The sequence below is a fragment of the Uloborus diversus genome, chromosome 4 (assembly GCF_026930045.1).
Source record: "Uloborus diversus isolate 005 chromosome 4, Udiv.v.3.1, whole genome shotgun sequence".
NCBI classification, from domain to species: domain Eukaryota; kingdom Metazoa; phylum Arthropoda; class Arachnida; order Araneae; family Uloboridae; genus Uloborus; species Uloborus diversus.
The window spans coordinates 71950887-71976827 of NC_072734.1; the positions used below are offsets into that span (position 1 = coordinate 71950887).

Here is a 25941-nt window from a genome sequence, read left to right on the forward strand (position 1 = left end):
ACTCGGTACGTCTCTATTATCAATTCAGCATCAATAGCCACATACATAGAACGGTTCAAAATTAAAACTAATAATTACCTCGGTTAACAGAAGAGTGTAACCTAATCTAGCAGCTTCTCTAGGTGAAGCAAGACCTTTTACCAGTCTCTCCAGGCTATACTTCAAATCACTGCATAATTCAGTTTTATCATCCACCTTAAGAAAATATTAGACTAGTTTTAACATGTTACTAAATTTTAACATAAAATTTTTACAAAACTTCCATGTTTCCTTCCAATCCATATAAGATATTGAGAACATAATGCCTTTAGGTGAGGATAAAAAAGGATAAATGTACTTTAGTCGGGCGAAAAGGGTTTATTTATGATTTATTTACTTTATTACCTCATTTTGTTTTTTTAGCAATATGCGAAAAATATTTGCACATGCTTTAACTCTCACTTCAGGTTTTTTATTTGACAAGCTCCAGAATAAATCTAAAATATTCTTGTCAATATGTCTTGATTTTACTTCAGTTTCATCCATATTTCTGAACACTTAATAACTAAATGTTTGGATAGGAACACGTGAAGACATTGAAAACAAATCAAATTTTTGCTCCACGGTCCACGATGATATTCCGGAAGTGTAATTTTGTGGTTGAGATGTATTTTTCCGCAGGATATGCAGCATTAAATATCAAGGCTACTTGCGATTTACTATATCAAATTTTGATATTAGCTAAATTATGGAATTATTATCGATGCTATTTTATAATATGGTATATCTATAAACAATGAAATTACAATCAGGCGTGAAATGGTTCAGAATACTTTTTTATACCGCTTTTTCTCGTTGCGATGGAACAGTTATTTCAAAGTAACTACGAACCGTTATTGCTGTTTGTCACCACTTTTGTATTTTGTTTTCGTATGAAGATGGATATTACAAATGAATAAGAAACACTCTCCTCTTTTAAAATAAATGTCAAGCAGGAATGAATTTTTAATTTAGGACAAGGATTTTAATTCCTAAAACATTTTAGATTAAGATTTCCAGATTTAAATTTTCTATAAAATTTAGAAATCTTGAAATGTTTCCTGAAATATGAATCAACGCAAGAAGCATTTGAGACAAATAAGTTTATTAGAAAGTTTTTCGTACTGCAAGAAACAAAAAATGTCAGGTAAGCATTCTAAATTGTTCGTGAGCAGGGAAAAAAAAATGTAAGAGCACTTCTGGTCCCAAAAATAAATAGATTTGTTGTTTGTTTATTTGTTGAAACGAATTGAAGTGACCTTTGTTTTTCCTGTTTCTATAGAAACGTTTTGTTGCAACTCATTTTGAACCTAAAGTTCATGTTGATGATTATGATTGACGTGACACTACATACTCTCTCTCATTGATAACTGTAAGATATTTTTTTACATGAGATGGAAATCTGAAACTGCGTTCACTCTAGAGATGGATGTTTTTGATGACTTCTGAGTGTTGATATCTAAAGGAATACATGGTTCATGTCTCTATTGATATTCTTTTGAAAGTATATCTCTTGAAGTATTTATTCTTCTGTTGCTCTTTCAGGATATGGTTCGAGATAGATTCAATTGTACTATAGGTAAACACCTGTGAAAAATGTACAGAGTCCTTTTGTACTAATTACATACAGGTGTCTCCCCCCCCCCCCCCCCATGGCTGGTTTAAAGAGCTGGTTTAAGGTTGTAAATGTGTCTTTGAAATTTTTAGATTAAATCAAAGATGTCATAAATTCTAAAATGACAACGTGAATGTTTGTAATCTATTGAAAAATTCTCTCGCAAGTATATTAGTGTGCTAGTGTTTCTCCGTGATATTTTTAGAAGGGGGTTGCGCCCTGCCCAGTTTTTGCTTCGCTGAAAGCACCCAGCTTTTGAACAGGATTTGAAATGCTTGTCTTTAGCCCAACAATGATAGTTCTGCAATCATATTTTCAAACTTTTTTCTGCCAAAGTTATTCCTAGTTGTTCTTCCACATACAATTTAGATTTTTGGGAATCTTAACTATATCCGAAAAAATTGTACTTTTTTAGTGAATGATATATCAAGCTCTTCCCTTTTCCCTATTATTTAGGTATCTTATCTTTTGAAAAACTTTTTTGCTGATGTTTTTCCTAAGTACAGATGTCCTCGCTGTTCTTATTATGTAACATTTCTGTTTGGGAAACTCATGATTTACTTGTTCCTTTGGGTCTTGTATTTCTCTTTCACTTGACCGTTAATTCGGACTTCGTGAACCATTCATCATAGGCGGATTTATGGGGGGTCGAGGGGGGGTCAATGCCCCCCCAGTCTTGGGAGTACTTTATACATGGCAACAACACACCTTCAAAAATGTGAAAAGAAAAAATCATGATTTTTTTTTCTTTTTTTGAAAAGTTCAAAAGTGAAAATGAAGAGAAATAGCTAGTCCTTTTCTAATTGGGGGGGGGGGGGGCATCGTACACTGTATTACAAAGAGTAAAGCTGTCACCGGGTTGTTGAAATGTGTCGAAAACTACTACTTTGAATTGAAAACCATTAGAGCAAGTATATCAGTGAAAATATGAGTAATCAGCCGCTATACTTAAAATAATCAACGACTGTTTCAACAAATTGGAAACTGAAACAAAGATTTTAGCAAAACAACCGGATTTACCTATAAACTAAACAAACTGTAGATGAGGGCACCCGCTTTGTTGAAGGCCCCCAACTCCGGAAAATTTCATGATTTGTTCTTTAAAGAAAAGAAGAAAAGTACTTGAAAAAATAAATTCCATTTTAAAGTGCTTGAAAATTTGGAAAAGTGTGGATACAAACCATAAATTTAAAAATTTATAACATATGATGGGGGGTAAGGGAGAAATGCCAAAATGTGTCAAATTTAGCTACTTTCCACATCCAAATATAAAAATCATGGTTCTCCCGTTTCTGCAGCATATTACTTGAGATAAATTTTTGTGACTCACATGTTTCATATATTGCTGTTTATTTAATCCCGAATGCAGTAAGTTTGGAAATCATTTTGTAATCCTTGCGTTTATCTTATTTCTTCTGCATATTGTTAATTTGTTCAGCCCAGAAGGGGGGAAAAAAACACTACCTTCATTTTTTTTTTTTCATTTTTTGCACTACTTGTAGTCGAAAATAAAAAGTTGTTGTAATGAGAAATCAATAGTTTTCTTTTAAACTTAAAAAAATGTTGTTGTTCCTGATGCCCCTTGGAGCACCCAAGGTAATGAATAACGAAGGTGTTAATCCGCTTTTGAGGCTAATATGAGCGGCTTCCGTTTGACTGAGCCCCATTTTGGGTGGAAGTCCGACTTTTGTTTAGACACATAAGACAGATAGCACATTTCGGATTTATTACAATACAGGGAAATCAGAGGAACACCCAGGGCAGTGGGCGGGAATCGAACCCGCGCCTCTCTGCATGCAAGCAGTTGCTGAGCAATACCGCTCGGCCACCGAGGCCCCGAACTTAAAATAGTTGTTTCTATTTACAAAGTTAGAACAATACTGTAAAACAGTACCCTCAAGTACTAAATTTCAGAGACTGGAAAGGCCAATTTAAGTGCCTTAAATAATTTTAACTGTTATCGAGTCCTTCAAACGAATTAGATGAGTCTTTGAAATTCCTAAGCAAAGTGTGCTTCAACTTTATTTCTTATCAAGTGTATAAATTATGAATTGTCCAAATGGGCCTATTTTCGAAATCTATACACCATTTCTTTTAAAGCATTTTACTATTGATCATTTTGTATTTAATTCATTGTTGTATTTGTCGGTGGGTTGGAGGCGTGATCAAAAACTGATTGAATTGAACCGACAGCCGAAGTAAGCAAATAACAATGCATAATCTTCTATTCTTTCTCACTTTTTCTCTCTGAGAACTGCTGTAATTGATTTGTCAACCCGAAAACAATTTTTACTGTGTATTATTGTAATTTGCAAAAGAGTGTTTTGCTATTTGTCTCCGAGATTTTAGTAGTTCCCATTACCCCTTCTAAGGCTTCAAAATGCAGAATTTTATATCTATTTTACAAAAATTCCTCCGGGGGAGAAACCCCCGGACCCCCTAAAATTAGAGATATTCTATCCCCTACTTAAAAGGGACTTCATTTTCCACCTTAGACCTTATGTATAATGCATGGGGGGGGGGGGCAGGGCCGGATTAGCCATAGAGCAGAAGTAGCAAATGCTACGGGCCCCGCGCTTCTTAGGGGCCCCGCGCCATGAGAAAAATTTCAGGAAAAAAAACTACTTTCCGCACTTTAATTTGTTTAAATGTATCTCTATCACTCTCTTTTTATTTAGATCTAACTTTTCTAAATACTCTGATAAATTAAAAATCTTATTTTTTTTCGTTGGATTGCTTTCCAGAAATTTCTCTCAATTGAAGTCTTAAAAACGCAATTTTCGTTGATCTTTCTTAGTGGAAGGAGAAAAAGCTCCGTTGGGTCAGAAAAATTTCAAAAGTGACCTAAAAATTAAAATTTTAGGCATAGGCAATGTTTGGAGAACTGAGAATTGGGTTTTCTCTAGATTTTTTTTTCTTTTTTCCAAAATAAAGTCAATTTTAAGGTAGCTTAAGAAATTTAAGGGAGTTAGGGTCCTAAAACTTTCAGCAATTCAAGCCTAAAAAAAAAGAAAATTTGTGTTGTTTGATAACAATAGAGGATAGGGGAAGGGGTTCTTTCCTGAAATTGTGTTCAAAACTGAAGTCAATTTCAGGCTATCTTTGGGAGGAAAGGGTTTGAGGGATCGTCCCATGGTATAGCTGAAATCAAAATTTCAAGCCATGTGAGAATATAAGAAAAGGGGAACTCCCAAAGAAATAATTCTGAAGCGGTTGTAGATTATCACTGGAGTTCGTTATCGGGGGGGGGGGGATACTGGTTTGCTTCGTAAAATGTTAGAAACTGAATTATTTTAAGACATAGGCTGTCTTTAGTTTAAGCTTTAGGTAAAGCGTGGTTTTTTGGAGCCTTTCCCCCCGAATGTTGAGAAGCTTGGAAAGTAGGTGGGTATTCTCCTCTGGATTTTTTTTTTTTTTTTTTTTTTTTTTTTTAAATTTTGAAATCAAGATGGTTCAAGGGCTTTCTCCGGAATTTTTCGGAATTTGGGGGTCTAAAAATTTAAGCAACTTTTGTTGATAGCTGGAGAAGGAGGATGCTGAAACTCTTAAAGCACAAATCCTAAAACCACATTTCAAAGCTCTCTTTGGCGATGTAAGACAAGAGATGAAAAAGGGTTACCATTCAGAAATTGTTTAAATGTGCTTTCTTCTTAAAGCTTTCTAAATTGGAGTCCTGAAAAGGTAATTATTAGTCATTCTAAACTCTTTTTGGTTACTCAACTTAATGTCTATTCATCACCCTCAAAATTTTCCTCCCGTGACACGACCCGTAGATCCGGCACTGTAAACAACAGTGAGCAAAATTAAGAGATCATGATAGAAGAAAAGAAAAAGATTCTGAGACTTCACCCTTATGCTGAGTGAAATAAATGAGTTGTTAAGAGAATATTTTTTTTTTTTTTTTGATGAAACTAAAATAGTTATGTGTGGAAGAAAGACTTTAAATATCGTTTTTATTTTTTTTCCTCTAAGTGGGAGAGAACTAGAAAGCTGCCACCCATGTCCCGAACCTAACCAATTTCTTTTGAATCACCAAAGGTAGCCGAAAACTTTTTTTATTCAAACTTGAAATTCAGAAAAATTCAGGAAGAAAATTGTTTAACGTAATCGAAAACCCGCTAAAACTGCTTTCTGGAACTTCAGTTTCGAAAAATTTTCATGGGTGTAATCTCGAGCCCGAACCCGTCCTATAACGTCTTCTAATAAAGTGGCCTACAAATGCGTATTTTGGACTATAATTTCGAAAAATTTCAATGAGAGTATACCTCTCCCCTTCCAACATTGTTAACATGGTCTAAAATTTACTTTTAAGACTTAAACTTCGAAAATTTTCCGGGTTGCCTCGGAGAGTGCTTAAACCCCATCCCATACCAAAACGTAACCCGCGATGGCCTATCTTTCACATTTTCACAACTTCTCTTTCGAGAAATTTCCAGGGGATGACTTTCGCGAACTCCGCCCCAAAATCACCAAAGGACGTAAAAAAAACACCATTTCAGAGTCTATAATTTCAAGAATTTTTGCTTAAAATTGTGTTTTTAGATTAATAACAGATAATAAATTCAAAAATTTTCCAATGGGACCTCCTTGAACACCACTCTTTCTCTTTCCTCTCTCTACAACATCATTAAGGATAATCTACAGTTTTATTTAAGACTTCAATTTTAAAAAACTGCCTGAAGAGTCGCTGTGAAGCCAAATTTTTTCTTTTGATCTTACCTAAGATAGGATGCAATCGCGTTCTTTGACTACAGTTTCTCCAAATAATAGCATCCGAATCTTCTCTTCCTGATATGATCAGGGGTTGTTAGAATAGAGTTTTTAGAATTGAAATATCGAAAATTTCCCGGGGGGGTAAGGGGAAATTTTCCCGGACTCCCCTTTCTTTATATCGTCCAAAAATTGCGTTTTTGGACTTAAAAGTTAAAAACATGTAGTAACGAGAAGATGAGGGGCAATAGAAGGGGATCATAACCATCCTAAAGCTCTAAAACTATATCCAAATTTATGTATTCATGCGTGTTATAAGTACACCTCCCGTCTCCATGAAGAAGTGCTATATTGTTTACTATATCATTCGAAAACGAGGGCCCCTTGGAAACATTTGTTACGGGCCCCGCGCTGGCTTAATCCAGCCCTGGGGGGGGGGGGTCTAAAAAATGGCCTTTTTTGCCACCGTTAGAAAAGTTGACCAGACTACTAAAGAGACCCAAACCCTGAAATAGCTTAGGGGCACACTAAGTCTAAATCCAGCCAGTTATAATCAATACAACTGATAATGCTGAAAAAAAAAAAAAAAATGCTGCCCCCCCCAGGAACTTAGTTCTAAATCCGCTTATGCCATTCATTCTTTCTGTGCAATGATGAAGAGACTTGTTTTTAATTGCTCCAAAACAGCGGGTTGCCGAGTTTTTAACTCTTTTTATTTTGTATTGTTATACACGTTGATTTGTGTACTTATTTCTTAGCACAAAGTTTTTTGTTTTTTTTTTTTATATCATGTTAAAATTTATGATTATGATTGGCAATGCACTTGATATTACTTTTTATCCCATCTTTTCAAAAATTTGTCATTTTTAGTACAATGAAATTGTGAAAAAAAAATTTCCCCACCTTTCTATCATCTATTATTTTATTTATATATTATTAATCAATCATTTAAAGGCTGTCTTACCTATCTTACTGTAACTTAAAATAACTTATTCTGTTGTACTTGAAGAAGTGTTATATATTTTTACAGAAGTAGAAGCCGATGAAAAGTCGGAATTGCGTCACAAAATGGCTGCTGCTGCTGAATCCAGGTAAGAATGTTTTTAATTAGGCTGAATAAATATTAAAATTTAAATTAATGGTTAGAACTTAGTACTAAAGCTTATGTTACTGTTGAGGTGACAGCGTCGTAGTTCAAGGCTGTAGTTTGTAGAGAGAAACCAAGGTTGGTAAAGAAAAAGTTTTTTTTTAACTGTTATATAAAATACTATACGTAAATGGGCCTTGGTATACATCATCAAAGATATAGTTTACTGTGATAGTTAAGACATTATTAATTACAAATAACCAAGAATAAATTCTTGTAAATGAATTTCCACATAATCATAGCTATCTACGATAAATCTATACTAATATTACAAAGAGAGAGGGTGAATTCTTGTGTGTTTATTTGTTTGAGGTAATCTCCGGAACCACTGCACCTATTTGAAAAATTCCTTCACTATATGAAAGGCGCTTTCCTACTGAATGACATAGGCTATAATTCGAAAAAATCCGATAAATAGTTTTTTTTTTTTAAATGCCAATTTAGGCTCAAATTTCACATAAATTCCCAAATATGGGAGTGAAAAATTACTTGCACATGTTAATATTATGTATCGCTGAAAAGGGTAGAATTTTCCACATTCTAAACAATTTGTTTCAATGCTCTAATTTAATTATGGCGGGAGTAATTTTCGTTTTAACTCAAATTTTTTTACGCTTAACTGAAATTTAGGCACTACTTTCTTTATTAAATCTATCAATAAAAAGTGAAGGAATTGTCCCACAGTTTTCCATTGGATACCATTGGAAAAAACGGCATTTTTTACTCCAGAGGTCTCTCGACTTCTGGTCGAAAAACTTAGCTTCTATCTTCAAAGGAAAAAAAGTTACAAGCGTTTTTAAATCAAGTTGGAAAAATGTCCTTTTGATTCAGGTTGTCAACCATTTTATTTTCGCATTTCCATGGTTACGCTTTTTGAATCCATTATTTCTTTCCTTATTTTGCATTTAATTTATTAAACTTATTTTATTTCCAATGTTATGCTTTTAAAATCCATCTTTCACATTTTAATTTCTTAAAAGTATTTTAATGTCTGTCGTCATTGTTTGGAAGGGTAATTTTACATGGTGTTTTTTTTTTCTTTTATTGTTCAATGCCTGATGTTCAATGTATGTAACTTGACACAATTTTTATTCTCAAGGTAGACCAGGCAAAGCCAGGCAATGCATCTCTTAATATATAAAGATTTGAAAGCTACTGTTAACGTGATTTCATACTTCTTTGTTTGTTTGGCGAAACATTTATTATTGCCAAAGAAAAAACATGTGCTTCACTCACAAAAGGGCTGAGTTCCGGTAACGTGGTCGCTTGGAGCGTTAGGCACTGAGCAGTTCAGTCTAGGATTATTGTTTTAAAGCAGCGGTTCCCAACCTTTTTCTCTTTGCGAACCCCTTGGAACTGGCAAAAAAGTTCGCGAACCCCCTGATGTTGAAATTAGTAACATGTAAGAAACAATAAAAAAACAGCATGTTTGCTTTCCATTTTTTGCAGCATTTGATTGCAATAAACAAAAATATAATTGTAAAATATCATTAAGTGCAAACATTAATAAAAAGTTAAAACTACATCTACAAGAAAAATTATAAACAAGAAGTTTTATAAACCAACTATTTTTTTTAAGCATACTTTAAATTGGGGAAAAAATCCTTAATGCCATATTTGTGGCTGTTTGACGGAACAAAGAAACTGAAAGTTTGGTTCAATGTCTGACAGTTTGAGTCTTAAATCAGGCTCTGCATTCAATCTGCTTCGGTATTTATCTTTGAGATAAGTATAGGAGGAAAATCCTTTCTTGCACAGATATGTTGTACAAAATGGTAATAAAATTCGAATTGCTTTTTTGGAAAAAACGGTATAGTCATTTCTTACACTGAGCCAGAAGTCAATTAACGAGAGCTCTTTAAAGGTAGTTTTCAATGAATTATCACAGGATAACTCGATGAGCATTTCCTTTTCAGGTAATGTCAGGGTGTTCTCTAAGCATGGATTTCCTTCAAAAGGATTGCGTATCCAGTTGTTTGAGAGAGGGACGTTACGCCTATTAGGAAAATACTCGTCAAAAGTTAGTTCAAGATGTTGCAGATGTTCACATACATTTCTTTTAATGCTTTCATCAAGTTTCATTGAGTTTTCTGATAAAAAACTACTAAGAGAAGTGAAACAAGAAAACTCACCCATTTCCAGGCAGTGGATCCAGAAATTCAATTTTTTTTACCATAGCTTCAATTTTATCATATACAACGAAAATATTAACAACTGCACCTTGCAAGGATAGATTTAATTCATTTAATTTTGAAAAGATGTCAGCTAAATATGCAAGCCTTTGCATCCAAAGAGGATCGAATATGCAAGTGGACAAGTGAAATGGATGATCAACAAAAAATGCTTGGACTTCTGACTTCAATTCAAATAAGCGTGTCAAAATTTTGCCACGGGAAAGCCATCCAACTTCTGTGTGAAGAAGTAAAGTAACATGAAGGCTTCTCAATTCCTCACAAAGCGCGTGAAATAGACGGCAGTGTGTGGCACGTGATTTTATGAAATTTACAATTTTTACCGCATCATTCAAAGTAGCAGATAATTCTGCGGGAATACGCTTACATGCTAATGCTTGTCTATGAATGCAGCAATGATTCCATTCAATTTTCTCGTTGATCTTCTTTACTCGCACCACAAAGTCAACAAATTTTCCTGTCATTGATTTTGCACCATCCGTGCACACACCCACACACAAAGACTAATCTATTCCATTTTCTTCAAAGTAACTGTTGACCAGTTCGAAAATTGCTTCTCCAGTTGTGTTGGTTTTCAAAGGTTTTGCAAATAGTACATCTTCTTTAATTGTATCGTTAAAAATATACCTAACATAGACAAGTAATATTGCAGCGTTTGCTACATCAGTCGACTCATCAAGCTGGATCGCAAAATTATTCTCTTTTACTCTATTCACAAGTTCTTTCTTCACATTACTTGCCAAATCAGTAATTCTGCGTGATACTGTGTTGTTTGATAGCGGAACCAGGTCAATTTTTTTTTGCTGACTTTTCTCCCAGCATACACTTAGCAATATCTTTAGCACACGGTCCAATTAAATTTTCTGCAATTGTATGTGGCTGTCCAGATCTTGCAATTCTATAACTGACTCGATATGAAGCTTCAAGGGCCATTTTACTATCTTCGTTGGATTGTAACAGGAACGTAGAGATGCTACACTTTTTATTATATTCCAATTTTCTTTTAAAATATTCGATAGGTTTGTCCTTGTGTGTCGGCTGCTTTGTTTCGAGGTGTCTTCTCAGAAGTGATGGTTTCAAACTGCTGTTCGCTAGAACTTCGTTGCAGAGAAGACAAAGCGGTCTAGGTTCAGACTCTTCTCCAGTAAAATAAAAGCCCATTTGTAAATAGTCACTGTCATATTTTCGCTTTTTTCCTTTTTTCTCCCCTAGTTCACTTTTCTGTTTAGTCGGGGGAGGCGGGCAGTTCATTACAGCTATCTATTTCAATATCCTGTGTTGATTCGAAAGTTACTTCTGATGTTGAGGGTTGATCGATTGACTGCTTGTCCATTTGTCGCTCAACCAAACTACCAGTTTTCAACCATCGATCCATAACAGCAGAAAGTTATTAAGTCATAAAGATTACTAACACGATTATAACTTCACAAACAGAGTAGCAAGTTCACGTAGCAAAACCAATTGCAAACAAAATCACTTGTTTTCAAGCATCTCTAAAGTATCTCTAAATACGTCTGTTAACAACTATTTCCCCAGAACTATGAGCATGCTGATGTTATATATTTTTGAAAACGAACAGATGGGTAAAATCCAGTAATAAATTTTAAGTTTGGAGCCATTTGCTGTCATGTCTGCTATTCGATGACTGAATTCGACGGAAATTCCCGAGTTATATTTCAACCAGATTAGAAATAATACCCCTATGATGCATTGTTTGAGAATTCTTTATTTTTTTCGACATTATGTATATTGTTTGATTGACTCCACGCGATGGCGCCTTTTTAAAGTCATCGTGATCCCCGCCACAGCTTAATACAACGTTTCTGCATGGCGCCTCGCAATAAAGAAGGAAGGATATCTCTTTTTGTTGTCTATCGAAAAAAAAATGAGAAAATTTCTTTTTAACCAAGATTATAAAACCGCTGAAAGATTTTTTTTTTTTTTTTTTGAGCTTAATACAAGAGTCTGGCGCATTTTCAAATTAAAAAAAAAATTTAGTAACTATGTGTGCAAATTGAATATTTTATAATTTTTTACCAAACTCGGAAAAATCCGACATTGCACGGAAATTTTCGCGAACCCCCTTCCTGCACCTCGCGAACCCCGATTGGGAACCTCTGTTTTAAAGCAACCATAAATGTAATTCATTGTTTTAGCTATTTGTTTTGAAAGAACATTAACTTTTGATTTGTTTTTATCCGAGTGAAATGTACAACATTTTCTTCTTTTTTTTCTGATGATTTTTGAATGCTCCACGGGATGATTTATCTTTCTTTCATTAGATGGATGGCGTGATTGCTGGTTGAGTTTGGCAATAAACAATAGAGTAGCAGAATCATTTTTACTTTTGAAAGATATAATTTGATGTCTTTTTTTATTTATTTGGCGAAAAATTTTAAATTGCAGTAAAAACTGCTCGCTAAATATAGTTTCAAAGCAACTGTAAATCTAAATTTATGATTTGACAAAAAGTTTTAAATTCCAAGGATTTTTTTTTGTACGCATTTTATACAAAGAAAAATGATCATTTCACATCAGAAGGAGAGGGGGCATCACTTTTTTTTATTCAAAGAACTTCCATTAAATTTTTAGCACGGGCATCGCTTCGCGGGTAATAGTAAGAAAATAAAAGTAAAATTAAAATTGTGCATTCTTAAACATGGAAAGTATTTTGCAGTATCTACGAATGAATCACAAGTCTGATGTACATTACAGAACTTTAAACAGTAAAAGATCAATACATATCTTGTTTTAAAAAAAGTTACAAATCATCTAATTTATTTACCTAATGTATCAGTGACAACAATTATAGAAACAGGACAAGTAAGTTTTAGGAAAATCATTATGTTTTCCATTGTAGACATTATTTCTCCTGGTGTAATGCATTTAGGAACACAATGTTTTTATTAAAGAAAAAAAAAATTTAAAGCCTCAGTATGAAAACACTCTTTTAACATATTTTAATAATGAAGACTAATAAAAATTAATATTTATTGATTCTTTTACCATTCATACATGAGAGTTCTTTTATTATATTGGAATAAAAAAAGTTCTTTTAAAGGTGAAAATTTGGAAGTGTTCTTGAACTTCTTTAGTTATTTTTTTCTCTTGTCATTTAAATATTTTAGCATTAAAATTTATATACACTATGCATTGCTTCAATCAGTAGTGCGAAAAACTACATTTCATCTGTAGCGAACTATAACTGCAACTACTTTGTTACAAATGTAGTTAACTACAACTACTTTTGAAATGTAATCACTACTTTTCAGAAAATAAGTAAATAAAGAGCATACACACTAGGATGTCCCACAAAAAATGAAAGTTGATTTTTCAAGTCACATATCTTCTTATATTTTTCCTATTATGTCAAAACAATTGTGAAAAAAAGTTTCATATAATTTGAACAACGGCAGCTCGTACCGACTTGCTTCTGAAGATGTAAACGAGCACTTGTATGCTAGTTCAAATCGAAAAAAAAAAGTTTTAGAAACTCAAAATTTCTGTTGATAAAACGTTGCCCCCCCCCTACACCCCATACCCCACATATTCCATAAATAAATTTAATCAAATTTAAAAATATTTAGATGTCCCACTCTTTGCCTAAAACTTAAAACTCTTCAAAAAATTGTTTTTTTTTTCTGTTTATCTTTTAAAAAATTACATTCAAATTTAAACATGTATTATTTTATTGTAAACAAAATATCAAAATCAAAAATTATTAGCAAACTCATTTTCAAATCAACATTTGCAAATGGATAATAAAAAAATAATGTATTTAAAATGAAAAATTTAACTTAACCTTGAAAAAAAATCCATATCTTTGAGTACTATGTTGAAAGAAATATTGCAGGAGAGCAAAAATTTCTATTCAACGTGATTTACCTACTTAACTGTTTTTATTTTTCAGCCTGATCTTTTCGTAAAATTTACCTTACATTTTAAAAATATGTATTGAAAAAAAAATCATTTTCTTAGAAGAAAATTTAAAATTTTAGGCCAAGTGTGGGGCACCTAGTTGAATAAATGTTTTTGTGGGGTCTAGGGATGATGTTTTATCAACAGAAATTTTAAGTGTCTAAAAAAAAAATTTTCTTTTTTTGGGGGGGTCTAGCATTACCAGTGCTGGGTCACTCTCAGACGGAAATCAGCACTGGTTGCTGTTGTTCAAATATATGAAACTTTTTTACAATTGTTTTGACATAAAGGAAAAATATTAGATTGTTTGCGACTTCAAAATTCAACTTTCGATTTTTTTGGGACACCCTAATATACACACACACACACACCATAGGAGGATTGAACCAAAAAAGATTTAGATTGATAAATTAGCTCATGTGAACATGGAATATTACTAAGAATTCTCTATTATTTATTTTTCCTTTTTTCCCCCCAAACATTTCTGTTAGGGACCATTTATTAATTACACAAGGATTATTTTGGCAGTTTATGATTCCCCTCCCCCACGTAAGGGTACGTAAGACATACTTGCCAATTCTACTGTTTTTAACGGGAGACTCCCATTTTTTGCTTCCATCTCCCGTTTACCATTATTTATGATTTTCTCCTGTTTTTTCAGTCAATCTTAAAAAAATTTCACTTTCTTCTCAATAGATGGCGCCCCTTTCTAGTCTACCAATGTCAGGGAATAAGAAATTTTCCAATTAATAACTCCGTTAGTAAAAATTAATTTTTTGTAAGCTTTCCACATTGCATGTCCAACGAAGCACGTGCTCTGCCGAAAATTGCAGCAGATTTCAATCTTTTTGCATCTGGGAAATATTTCAATTATTTTGAAAGTTTGAAGTTATTTTAAGATGTGCTACCCTATACCTACTTATATAGTATTTTCATTGTGTATTGTTTTTTTCCCCGGATTTTAGGAATTAAATTTTAGTAGCTACTTTTCTGGAAGAGACTGGGGAATGTACAGAAATTTAAGCAAGTTCACTACTTATTATTAGGTTTTTCCTTTGCAGTATATTTTTCTTGCTGCTACCAATTAGCTTACCTCTTCGAAAAGTCCCCATTTCACTTTAAAGTTAATATGCATGTTATTTAAAAGCACAATTAGTAGTTATGTTGTGAAGATATGCTGCTGGTGAATAACCGATATACCTCTAGTGGAATCTCCTGTTTTTTTTTTCTTCGAAGGTTGGCAAGTATGGTAAGATTTTTCTAACCCCTCCCCCCATTCTTATGTAAGATTCCATTTCGTTCCTCAAAATAATAAAGTAACGAATGTTACATCACTGGAATCATTACTAAATTTACTATTATTAAATTAAACCTTTTTTTTTTTGTAAAGAAATATTTAAAAAAAATTGGAATTTAGACTGAATGTTTTTTCGACATTTTTTTGTATATGATGCGATACTAATTAAAACAGGGTGGCGACAGATCAGGGAGATCAGGGAAAAGTCAGGGAACTTTATTAATCAGGGAAATATCAGGGAATTTTGGAAAAATAACAAAAAATCAGGGAAAATTGATTTTATGAAGAAAAAAATTTTTTTTTTTGCTTTACAAAATTAAATACTCTAATTCCCTACGCATTTTCGGCCAATTATCTTTTCGAAAAAAGTAAAATTAATGAGGTGCCGCATATTTGTGCATCTTTTTTCCTCAACGTCAAAGTATTGAATCTTACTTATTAACCACAGGATGAACTTATTAAGATTGCTTCTGTGTCTGTTAGGTTGTTTATTTTACCTAGCTTGAAATTTCCTTTTACGCTTTCAATGCCAGGTAAAATAAACAACCATACAGGCAAAGAGGAAGCCTTCATTAATGCCTTAGCTCCGTTGCCTTTATTCCATTGTCTCGAAGTAATACAGTACTGTAATCACGATTTCAAGAAGAAATCTTTGGTTTTTGAATTAATACTATAAAAGCTTAAAAGTTATTACTTCTTTGGGTTTTTAATTTAACTGCTAAAATCGAACTTTCAATTAAAAAAACTTTGTTTTTTGCCGTTATACTATTTGTTGTCACCGCAGATTATAAAGGTTTTCTTTTCTTCAGACTTAAGTAATTTTTTAATTTTATAACCAAGTTGTATTCTTTTATATATTGTGATATCAACTAATTGCTTTTTTTTTTCTTGCATTCAAAGTTGTTTGTTACAAAAGCAATCTAAGATTTTTTTTTCGTTACATACTGAAATCATTTGAAATAGAGTTAACTAGTGAACTTAAGTAAATATTTTTATTTTTTTATTGTTAAAATGCTGTATTCATTCATTAAAACCTATATTCTTGATTAGAGAAAAGCTCCCTATGAATGGATGTCAAATGGTTTCATCTGTTTTGCATAAATATGTCAATTAGTTAGATAAGAATAACTACATTACTTCTATTCTTTCACTATTACTTGTTATTCTTGCAACAATTATTACACTGTTTGAAAACTTAGTTCAAAATAATTTCAATTACTTTTTAGTTCTATCATAAATACACATATATTTTTAAATGTAATTCTAATAGTTTCTTAAAATTCTTATGCTAAGTGGTTTCTGGAAGTAAAGTTTTTTTTTTTTTTTAATTTTCTATAATCTTTCCATTGTATAAAAATTTAATATACTGTTTTGTTGGTTTTTCTCTCCTTCCAAAAAAATTGTCTTGTTTTTTTTTCCATTTTATTAAAAAAGTAGCATCTTTTTAAAATATATCTTTAGTTCAACAACTTTACACAACTTAAAACGTTTAAAATACTGCATTAAATACAAACATACAATGGATTTCAAGTAGAGCAAAGAAAGAAAACCATTATCATTGGTAACGTAAATCAGGGAAATTTGGTGAACTTAATCAGGGAAATCAGGGAAAAGTCAGGGAACTTTTTTTCACAGTTCCTGTCGCCACCCTGTAAAAATAAAACATGTCTTACATAGTGAGATTCTTTAATTATATTTAACACTATTCATTCTTCCAGATGCAAATAAAATGTGATCCCTGCCAAACCACTTGACCCTGCGATTTCTGATATAAATTGTCGACTTGGAAATTATCACTTAAGATTAATATTGACCTCTCCCCCACCCCACACCCAAAGTAAGGGTATGTAAAAAATTTCCAACCCACCCTTCCCCTCGGGATCCATTTACAATTAATGAATGGCCCCTTATCACACTCTTATAGAACACTGTAATACTCATATTCATTGTAAGCCGACCATGGCCCACAGTCTTCAATGTTCTTGTCTTTAGGTATTGCTCTTCTTTGCACAAAAATCGTCAAGCAAACTCCGATTGGCGACAGCTCACAGCATACGATAGGCAAAGTTTTACCAGTATCGGATTCTGTTTTATTCAGCTGCGTCAGTTTAAGCGACTTTATCTCCTGTGCTGGCAAAATGGATGTTTTTTTTTCACGTTCTGTGAAACCATAATGAAATTTAATTTGTGTGAAGACCAGTACTAGTCCAGTCAATTTAGACAATGGAAATAACAAAAATTCTGGGAAAGCTAAATTTTTGTAGAGACCTTGGGTTTAGCATTACAAATAAAGTGCCAAAAGTCCCCATCAGTCCCATGTGCGCTAAAAAAGTTATTCAGGGTCAAAGGTCAAAATTTTAGGTTTTTTGGATTTTTCTCAGAAACGGTAAGTTTTATCGAAAAGTACCGCAGACCAAAGTTGTAGATCTCAAAATTCTCTATAAAAATGGTAATTATGATTTTTTTCTACAAGACCAAACCTTCCCAGATATTGCGCTTTCTCAAAAGACAGCCAGTCATTTACAGAATCCCCTCTACTTGCGTGGCCTTGAATAACATCTGGCTATTCTAGTCCGTGTGGTATCGTTCACGTACCCAAAGGGGCCGTACCTACTAAGGGCAAAGGCGCACCCCCCTCATTTTCGCGGAAATCCCCCCCAAAAGCATGCCTCCCCCCAAATGAAAAATACCCCTCAAAACAATCCCCCAAAGAATTTCGATGACGCAGTCTGGGCCATGACCCTTCCTAGGGGGGGGAGGGCACCCCTGACGTACCTGCTTCTTTTAGAGTTAAACGTGCAGTTCAAGTGAATAAACGTATTTATCACAAGCGTCTACTGTTGTTTGTGCTGATCAATATTTAAGAAAAATCACAATTTTGCTTTATTTGCAATAAACTTTTGACTGAAGGTGAAACTGTTGTGCTGGGCAGTTGTGGAATGCCAACTTTAATCGACGCAAGTCTCGGGAGAAGTTATAAGAATGCTGATTATTTAAGAAGTCAAAAGTCCGTTACAATTCACGTGGATTGCAGAAAATCATACACCCGGAAAAATTCATTCCCTGCAGCAACGTGAGGATAAAGAGGCTAGTACTTCAAAAGTAAGTCCTCCTCGTACTGTAGCGCGATTAAGTGAATTTAAATCCAGCTTTTGTTTTTAAAAACACTGCTTATTTTGTGGCTGTAAAGCGGATGAGGAGGCTGAGAAGAAGAAAACGCAGAATAATGAAAGAAAAATGCATAAAGCAGCGACTAAATCATACTCAAAATTAAAACGTGCAATAACAGCTTTTGACACACCTCAGAACGATATTTAGCTAATTTTAAAAGGGATTCTTTGAATGTAAATGTGGAAACTTTATAAATTTTTCTGCGATAATTCTGCGTTTTGTTCTTCTCAGCCTCTTCATCCGCTTCCTCGCCACAAAATAAGCAGTGTTTTTCACAACAAAAGCTGGATTCAGATTCTCTTAATCCCGCTCTTGTTCGAGGTGGACTTACTTTTGAAGTACTGGCCATGCTCATTAGGGTGGATTGAAGAAAATCAAAATCTGATAAACACTAAGTAATAGCCAGAAAAGTTGCTTTTTTAGAGCTATTTGGTTCAACAAAAGGATTTCGACCGCAAAAATATCTTGAAGTGTCGCTCGCGCCTCGAAGTTGACCATCAATGCATAAAAACTGGAAAAAGTTGTAATAATTTCATCAAATATCAAAACTTGAGAAAATTGATGTTATTGCTCTTAAGAGTAGGCTTTTTGTGTAGATTACACATTGCATAAGATCGTTTTAATAATAAACTGTATTTTAAAGTTCCACACATGCGTTGAGTCTTGAATTTGACCAATATAGTCAGAATTGAATAACATCGTGTTGCTCCGTACTTAGAGAAAAAAATATTAGAAGTTATGATTTGTAACAGTTTGCTTTCATATTAATTAATTCTTACATAGGTACAGAAAAAAAAAGTAATAAAAGCATTTCTTATCTAAAAAAAAATGTTTAATTCTCCACTTAGCAGATAACTTTGGCTCAAAATGTCAAATTTACCTATGATCGAGAACAAGGGTTAAGTATAAAAAAATTAAAATAATGTGGCTTGCAACAGCCCCCATCAGTCACCCTTTGAAACAAAACACATTGCTAAGGAAATTTTAATAGGTTTTGAGCCCTCAAACTGTAACCACATTGATTACAATAAAACATAAGTTTGGCATGCGAGTTGAACTATTTTACTTCTCATAATTTTCAGTCTTGATTGAAATTGTGGCTTGATGGTATTGTGGCTTAATATTTCTAGATTCTAATCTGACTCGAATAAATCCATCCCTTTTGGTTAGGCAGCAAACTGTACCTGACATTTATTTTTCTTATTTTACTTTTCGTCTCATTGCATTAGTATGACATGTGAGGTTTTGAGTACCTGACACTTCTTTTTCTTATTTTTCCTATTTTCTCGCTGCTTTAGTATGACATGAAGTTTTGAAAACCATACCACTCAGTAGGTACGCCACCATGCAATTTCTTTCAAAGTTTTATCGGAAGTCCCTTTTTTGAAAGAGGGAGCTGCCGAGTTTTCCCAGTTCTGCTTATCGATGAGCTCATAGCAGTCTCCCTGCTTCAAAATTGAAATCTGGAATTATACATGTTCATTGTCCATCTTCGAACTGATCATTGTAATCCGTCTTGAAACAAGTTCTCTGATGATGATGGTCATCCGCAATGCCTAGTGTTATATGTTTTAGATTATCAAAGTAACCAGTTTGCAGAACAAGAGCTGATGTTCCAAGCATAGTACGCTGGCAAGTTTAAAAAATTCGATTGTATAGCGAAAATTTACAATTTCAGATTTCAACTTGAGTTCTTTGATAAGCAGAAGTGGGAAAACTCGGATCATCTTCTAAATAAAGGAATATCAGATAAAACTTTAAAAGAAATGGTGCTTGAGGGCATAACTACTGAATTATATGATTTCCAATACCTCACGTTATACTAAAGCAGTGAGACGATGCGTAAAATTAGACAAAGAAGCGTCAAACACAGTTTGTTGTCTAACCAAGAGAGATGGATCTCTTAGAGTCAGATTAGAATCCAGAAATCTTACTCACAATGTATCACTAAGGCCAAACATTGTCAGAAGTCAAGATAATAATGTGACTTTTGCCAGCCAAACTATGTTTTTTTGTATGAAATGTGGTTACAGTTTGAGAGCTCAAAAAACATTTAAAAGGGGGTTGTTTTGAGGGGTATTTTTCTCGGTTTTTGGAGATGGACTCTTGCTTCTTAGGGGGTGGGGTGCTCCGTGATATTGAGGGTGCGCCCATGCCCTTAGTAGGTCCTGCCCCTTTGGGTACGTAAACGATGCCACACGGACTAGAATAGCCAGTTGTTATTCAAGGCCATGCAAGTAGAGGGATTCTGTAAATGACTGACTGTCTTTTGAGAGTACGCAATATCTGGGAAGGTTTGGTCTTGGAGAAAAAAATGATAAGGATCATTTTTATAGAGAATTTTGAGATCTATAACTTTGGTCTGCGGTACTTTTCGATAAAACTTACTTACTGTTTTTGAGAAAAATCCAAAAAACCTAAAATTTTGACCTTTGACCCCGAATAACTTTTTTAGCGCACATGGGATCGATGGGGACTTTCAGCACCTTATTTGTAATAGTAAGCCCAAGGTCCCTACAAAAATTTAGCTTTCCCGGAATTTTTGTTATTTGATCACTATTTTTATGTCTAAATTGACCGGACTATACACATAGCCACTCAAGTACTTTATTAATCCTTTTTATTTTTAATTGCAAAATTTAAAAAATAATAAATTTTTTATTCGAAAATTTCAAACTTGCATTATGATGATGTCCAAAATCTGTTACCTACCGGACAACAATGTCCAAAATCTGTTACCTACAGACCGATCACTAAATTTGCTAATTAATAATTTTTATAAATACCTGCTGTCTTTTTATGTTTATATATGATGTTTTAGGTGTACATACTATGGAATAAAAACAATTGATATCAAATTTGAAAATTTTAAAAATTGCTCAGAATTAACTTTTTTGTTCCCACTTTTTGAGAACTACCCTTATATTATCACACTATATTCTACCAATTTTTATTTGTTAGACGTTAATTTATTGATAGTCATTACTAAAAAACAGATCCATTACAACGTTCCTGTTGCACTTTACCAAGAATGGGATGAATGCTATGCTTATTGCTAGCAATGATTCCTCTGGAATGTGATAACAACATAGAACGAACACAGAATAATCAATCTCAAACACTGAAAAATTTTGCCAGTGCAGATTTATTCTAGTCTACGATTAAGACTTTTCCATATTCAAATTTCAATTTTAAATTGTAAAAGTATATGAATTCTTCTTCAACATTTTTAAAGTGTTGTGCTAGAAATTAGTTCATCATCCACTTGTAAAAGCATTCTCCCATTTTTTAAGAAATCTCATTAAAAAAATCTTTATTTTTTTCATTCAAGCTGTTTTCAGTTCTCAATCATTTTTCACTGTAAGTATGACTTTTCTTGACTTTGGGTAATAAATAAACTTGTGATTTTAGAAAGATTACTTTGTTATTTCACATTTGAGCCTCAATATATGCACTCGGCAGTGCAGTAATGACTAATCAATCCAGTTTTATTCTCTATTGATTCAAAATCTTCTTCTAGGAAGAGATAAGATTCATATGTTAGCAGTTAGTGAGAAAGTGGTGACTGATTTTATTGCCACCAAGGCTGTATTTACATGAAAGCTCAACTCTAGCACTTTTTTATTTTATGAGCTTTTTTACATTTTGAATAGCGTTCAGCTTCTTTTCATAGGTAAGTTGTGAAGACTATAACAACAGCTTTTGTTTGAAATTATGTCCTGATTGTCAGATATGAATTGGGGAGGGGGGGGGGAGGAACAGTTTGGGAGTCAGTTCTGAAGGAAAAGGTTCTTGAATGATCCATTGTATGCATTTTCTTATTTTTTGGATATTTATCCTTTTTTATTGTCACATGGTATATTAGAGTGTAGTTTATCAGCAGATGAGGAAATAGTGTAACTTTTTAATAAAAAGTGACTAGATAAAATAATGTTAAATTTTTATTTTACAGGAGAGAAGAGGAGAAGCATGATGAAGATCAAATAATTGCTGAAAATCCATCTATAGCTGATGGTATGTCTGGTCTTTGCTGGAATGCTTTTCAAATATGATGTAGGTTACTAAGAATCGAGGTGTTTACCCACTTGGATCATCTGGAAAATTTGTAGAAAGTTTTCTCTCGGAAAACGGAAAAGTCCTGGAAATATTTTATTATTGAGGAAGGATAGAAATTTTCCTGGTTAAAAATATTTAAAATTACATTATCAGGAAAAGTAAAGGTGTTCAATTGTTTTAAAGTTCTGTGGAATGTATTTCACACCTTCATGCATGTTTTTTTTTTTTTTTTTTCATTTTAATTCTTTGTACCCTCAGTAGGGTGGTTCAAAAAAACTTTTTTTCAGCTAGAGTTCAGGACACCTCCTATTTTTACTACTAATAGTATTATGCTGTAAAAGTTGTAGCTTCTTATTCAAATTTTCAGAGGGTGCTCAATGACCCCTTAAATTCACATTAGCCTTAGCATAGAAAATGCCACAAATTCAGAAACATGTAATTTCCTCAGCTGTTTTTTATGCACATTACTAGTTTATATTATAATATGTAGCATTGTTTTTTCAGTTTAATGTATTTTTTATCCCCCCTCCCCATTCTAATTAAGTTAGGGGCGAGGTGGTTGAGCACCCTCTTCCAGTTGACATAGGAAGCTAAACTTCTTCCAGTATATTTCTATCCACAAGTCTCAAAATATTGAGGGATGTTCTGTTATCTAGGAGGAACATTTTTTTTTCATGTATTTTTGAATCACCCTAGCCCTCAGGGTAGTAAAAATTTATGTCCCTAAAATCCCCCCTTAAGAATATTATTTAACTGGATGAGCCCAGTTTGTAACTCTGTATATTCTTCTACCTGTTCCTCTCCTGCACTCCTGAAGTACTACTCTATCGTAGGCAAATAAAGCTGTAACTGCAAATTTTTTTATTTTTTGCATTTCTGTCATCTATTATACCTTAGCTTTATTGTACAAGATTGTTTATTTAGTTTCAGCTGAAAAATAGTTAAAACATCTAATTCCAACGTCCCCCTATTTTTAGTATTGAATACAAAACCTGTTTCTTCAGGTGTCTCGAAAACTCATTTTTGTAGATATTGCTGTTTACCAGCCCATAGCAATACTGACTTGTTACTTCTCCCCTCCTTAGCTGTCTCGAGCAAGTGGTGATAACTATGCAATCCTTTCCACATGGCTTTACATCCTTTCCCTTTTGTGTTTCTAGGATCCTAATTCAAATAGATTTTGGTATTTGTTTGCTCTAAGTTTGTTTTCTCCTGTAGTTTTGTTGTGTTGAGTAGGAATGAATTTCGGCTTTAGTTATCTACTCTATATAAAACCAGGCATGTGCTTCACAAGTAAAGCATAATTGTGGAAAAGTCAGTGAAATTAAAGGCTGAAAAATCTAGAGTAACAACCATTACACTTTGAATTACATAAAATTATCAGCTGTATGCAAGTAAAACTTAAAATGTTTTCTTGCATTGAATTGTATATTTTTGCAATTTATAAAAATATATTGTTGAAAGTATGAAGCATTATATGTGATTTGATATTAGATTTTTTAAAGACTTAATTTTAATTTTTATAATATAATGCATGATGCTTCTGATTTCAACATTCTTTTCCTTCTTCAATTCGCAACTCCAGAGCTTAAATAGGCTACCTTATGGTGATTAACAATACTACCGAAAAAGGTAAAACATTCCATTCCACATGTTATCTTTGGGGTAAATTACAGGCTTCAAACAGTTTGTGGTGTAATGTAATTTCAGAAGAATAGAAAAGAAAGTTTCCCACAAACACAATGAAAAATTACTATCATCCACTAGGCGTCAAAGCAAGTTATAAGTTACGGCATTTGTTAGTTTTACCTTTTTCATCTGCCATTAGACAGTGGCTGCAGCACACCCTATAGTTGATTGGAGTTGCAAATAGAGAAATAGTTTTTCCTGTGTTTATTCTAAAGTAATTTAATTTATATAGATCAGTGACTTGTAAAATTTTGTTTGTACAGTGGCTCCCAAAATTTTTCATACACTTTGAAATTTTTTAGTAAATCCAAACTAATGCAAAACTGAATTCGAATATGAAGTCCAATATTTTTCCACATCATTCCTGTGTCATTCTAAATAAAACCCTGTAGTTTTTTCAAAATATTGATGGATCTTCTTTTTGAAATGGGTCAAAAAACAAAGAGACAAAGAAATAATTCGCCACAGAAAAGTAATCGTACACTCAAATATTTTCAAATAAATTCAGGATTAAAATTATCATATGTTGTTTTTTTTATTATTATTATTCTTGCATTGTGTTAACCCTTAAATGTCATTTGGCTTCTTTAATGATTTGTTTACTCATTCCTTAATATTGTGCTTATTACTTTAAAATGGCTGGTATTCATAAAAAACCAAAAACACCATTCGAAATTTGAATTTTTTCCTCACAGTAGCGGTAAATTGGCTTGAAATGTCTCTAAATTAGTTAATTTATTCCATTCCATTGTAAAGTGTTTGATAAAATGCTTTAAAGAAAAGAATCGGCCGAAAACAAGGTAAGAAAAGGTCAACTGACAAAGTTGACAAAGCGTGATCAGAGATATATGGTTAAAAAATTTGAAAAATACACATTTGAGTGCTGTAAAAGTTTTTGCAAAGTTGAATGAAAATTTTCATTAATTTTCACCTGAAATTTTGCGCCAAGTTCTCTGATTAGCTGGATTAAATAGGACCTCTTCCCGCAGAAATTTTCTTGGCCGTGCGAAAAAACAGAAAGCTTACGCTTTTCGTCGCAAAATCAATGATAAATAAGCTCCAAACGTTTTGGAATTAGGTCTTACTTACAGATAAAAATGAATTCAACAGTTTTGGTTAAATTGTTGTATAATTGTAAATAGAAGAAAAAATTATTAACTTAATCTTAAGAACTTGGTTGGAGCAGTTAGTCAGGACGGTGAAGGTGTTCTTTTGTGAGGGTGCATATCAGCATCAGGACTTGGTAGTTTGGAATTTTTTGATGAAATAATGAATCATGCTGTTCATTTAAAAATTTTAAAAACACATTTTAAACTCCTAGTCAAAAATCTGATTATCAGAAACAACTTTGTTTTTTATCATGATAACGATAAGAAGCACATGGTTTTCAACCTTTGCGTCTAGTGCCACAAAAATTGTCCTAAAGTTTAGAAAGTGCCCCTTCAATCTCCAGATTTGAACTTAATGTAACATATTTAGAGATATCTAGAGGCTAGATTGCGAAAATATGGCTTTGAAATGAAAATAGAGCTAGAAACAGTAAAACTCTCAAAGTGTGGTTGAACACTTACTCAGAAATTACGCAAAAAAAAGTAAGAGAAAAGAATGAAATTTATTCCCAGAAAGGTGTTGATACTGCATGATATTCTACTAAATAATAACTGAATAAAAAGTTAGATTAGTCAATAATATATAAACATTTTTAAAAGTGTGTGAAGACTTTTGTTTGTGAGATAAAATTTCCGGCACTTTTTGATTTTTGATTTTTATGAAATTAAGTTTTAATATTTTAAAAAGAATTTTCATGAAGTTTTGTTGAAAATTGGACATAGATCTTATCATTAGATACCTATTTCGAAATATTAATTCTAACGAATGTATAGGGTCCTATTTCATTGAAAGGTGTAGGTGTACGAACACTTTTGGGAGCCACTGTATGTCTTTTTACCCTGCTGCCTGGCTACAAAAGTTGTGTGGAATTTTAGCTTGTGTGTAGAAAGGTTCCTAGTTCTTGCCCAAGTGCATTCTTTTTAACCTGATGGAAGTTTTAAATATTTTTATTTGAATTTATTTAATTACAGTGAAGCACCGTTTATACGTTTTTTGAAGGGATCGTATGAAAAAACGT

At 33.0% G+C, this 25941-nt stretch overlaps 2 protein-coding genes across 3 annotated transcripts in view; one reads left to right on the forward strand and one right to left on the reverse strand.

Moving 5' to 3' along the window:
* The window catches only part of LOC129219690 (myb-binding protein 1A-like protein), a 94718-nt gene extending 94128 nt beyond the window's left edge, over nt 1–590 (reverse strand). The window contains exons 1-2 of the mRNA XM_054853970.1: nt 385–590; nt 79–195 (exon numbers count right to left, since the gene is read on the reverse strand). Coding sequence (XP_054709945.1) covers nt 79–195; nt 385–525 — 258 coding nt within the window. The 5' untranslated portion in view covers nt 526–590. The remainder of the gene's footprint in view (nt 1–78; nt 196–384) is intronic.
* Nucleotides 591–899: 309 nt separating this feature from the next.
* Nucleotides 900–25941, forward strand: part of LOC129221399 (poly(ADP-ribose) glycohydrolase-like) — a 67941-nt gene continuing 42899 nt past the window's right edge. For both annotated transcript variants that reach the window (XM_054855871.1, XM_054855872.1), the window contains exons 1-3: nt 900–1165; nt 7374–7434; nt 22021–22082. The gene's annotated coding sequence lies outside the window, so the exon portion shown is untranslated. The remainder of the gene's footprint in view (nt 1166–7373; nt 7435–22020; nt 22083–25941) is intronic.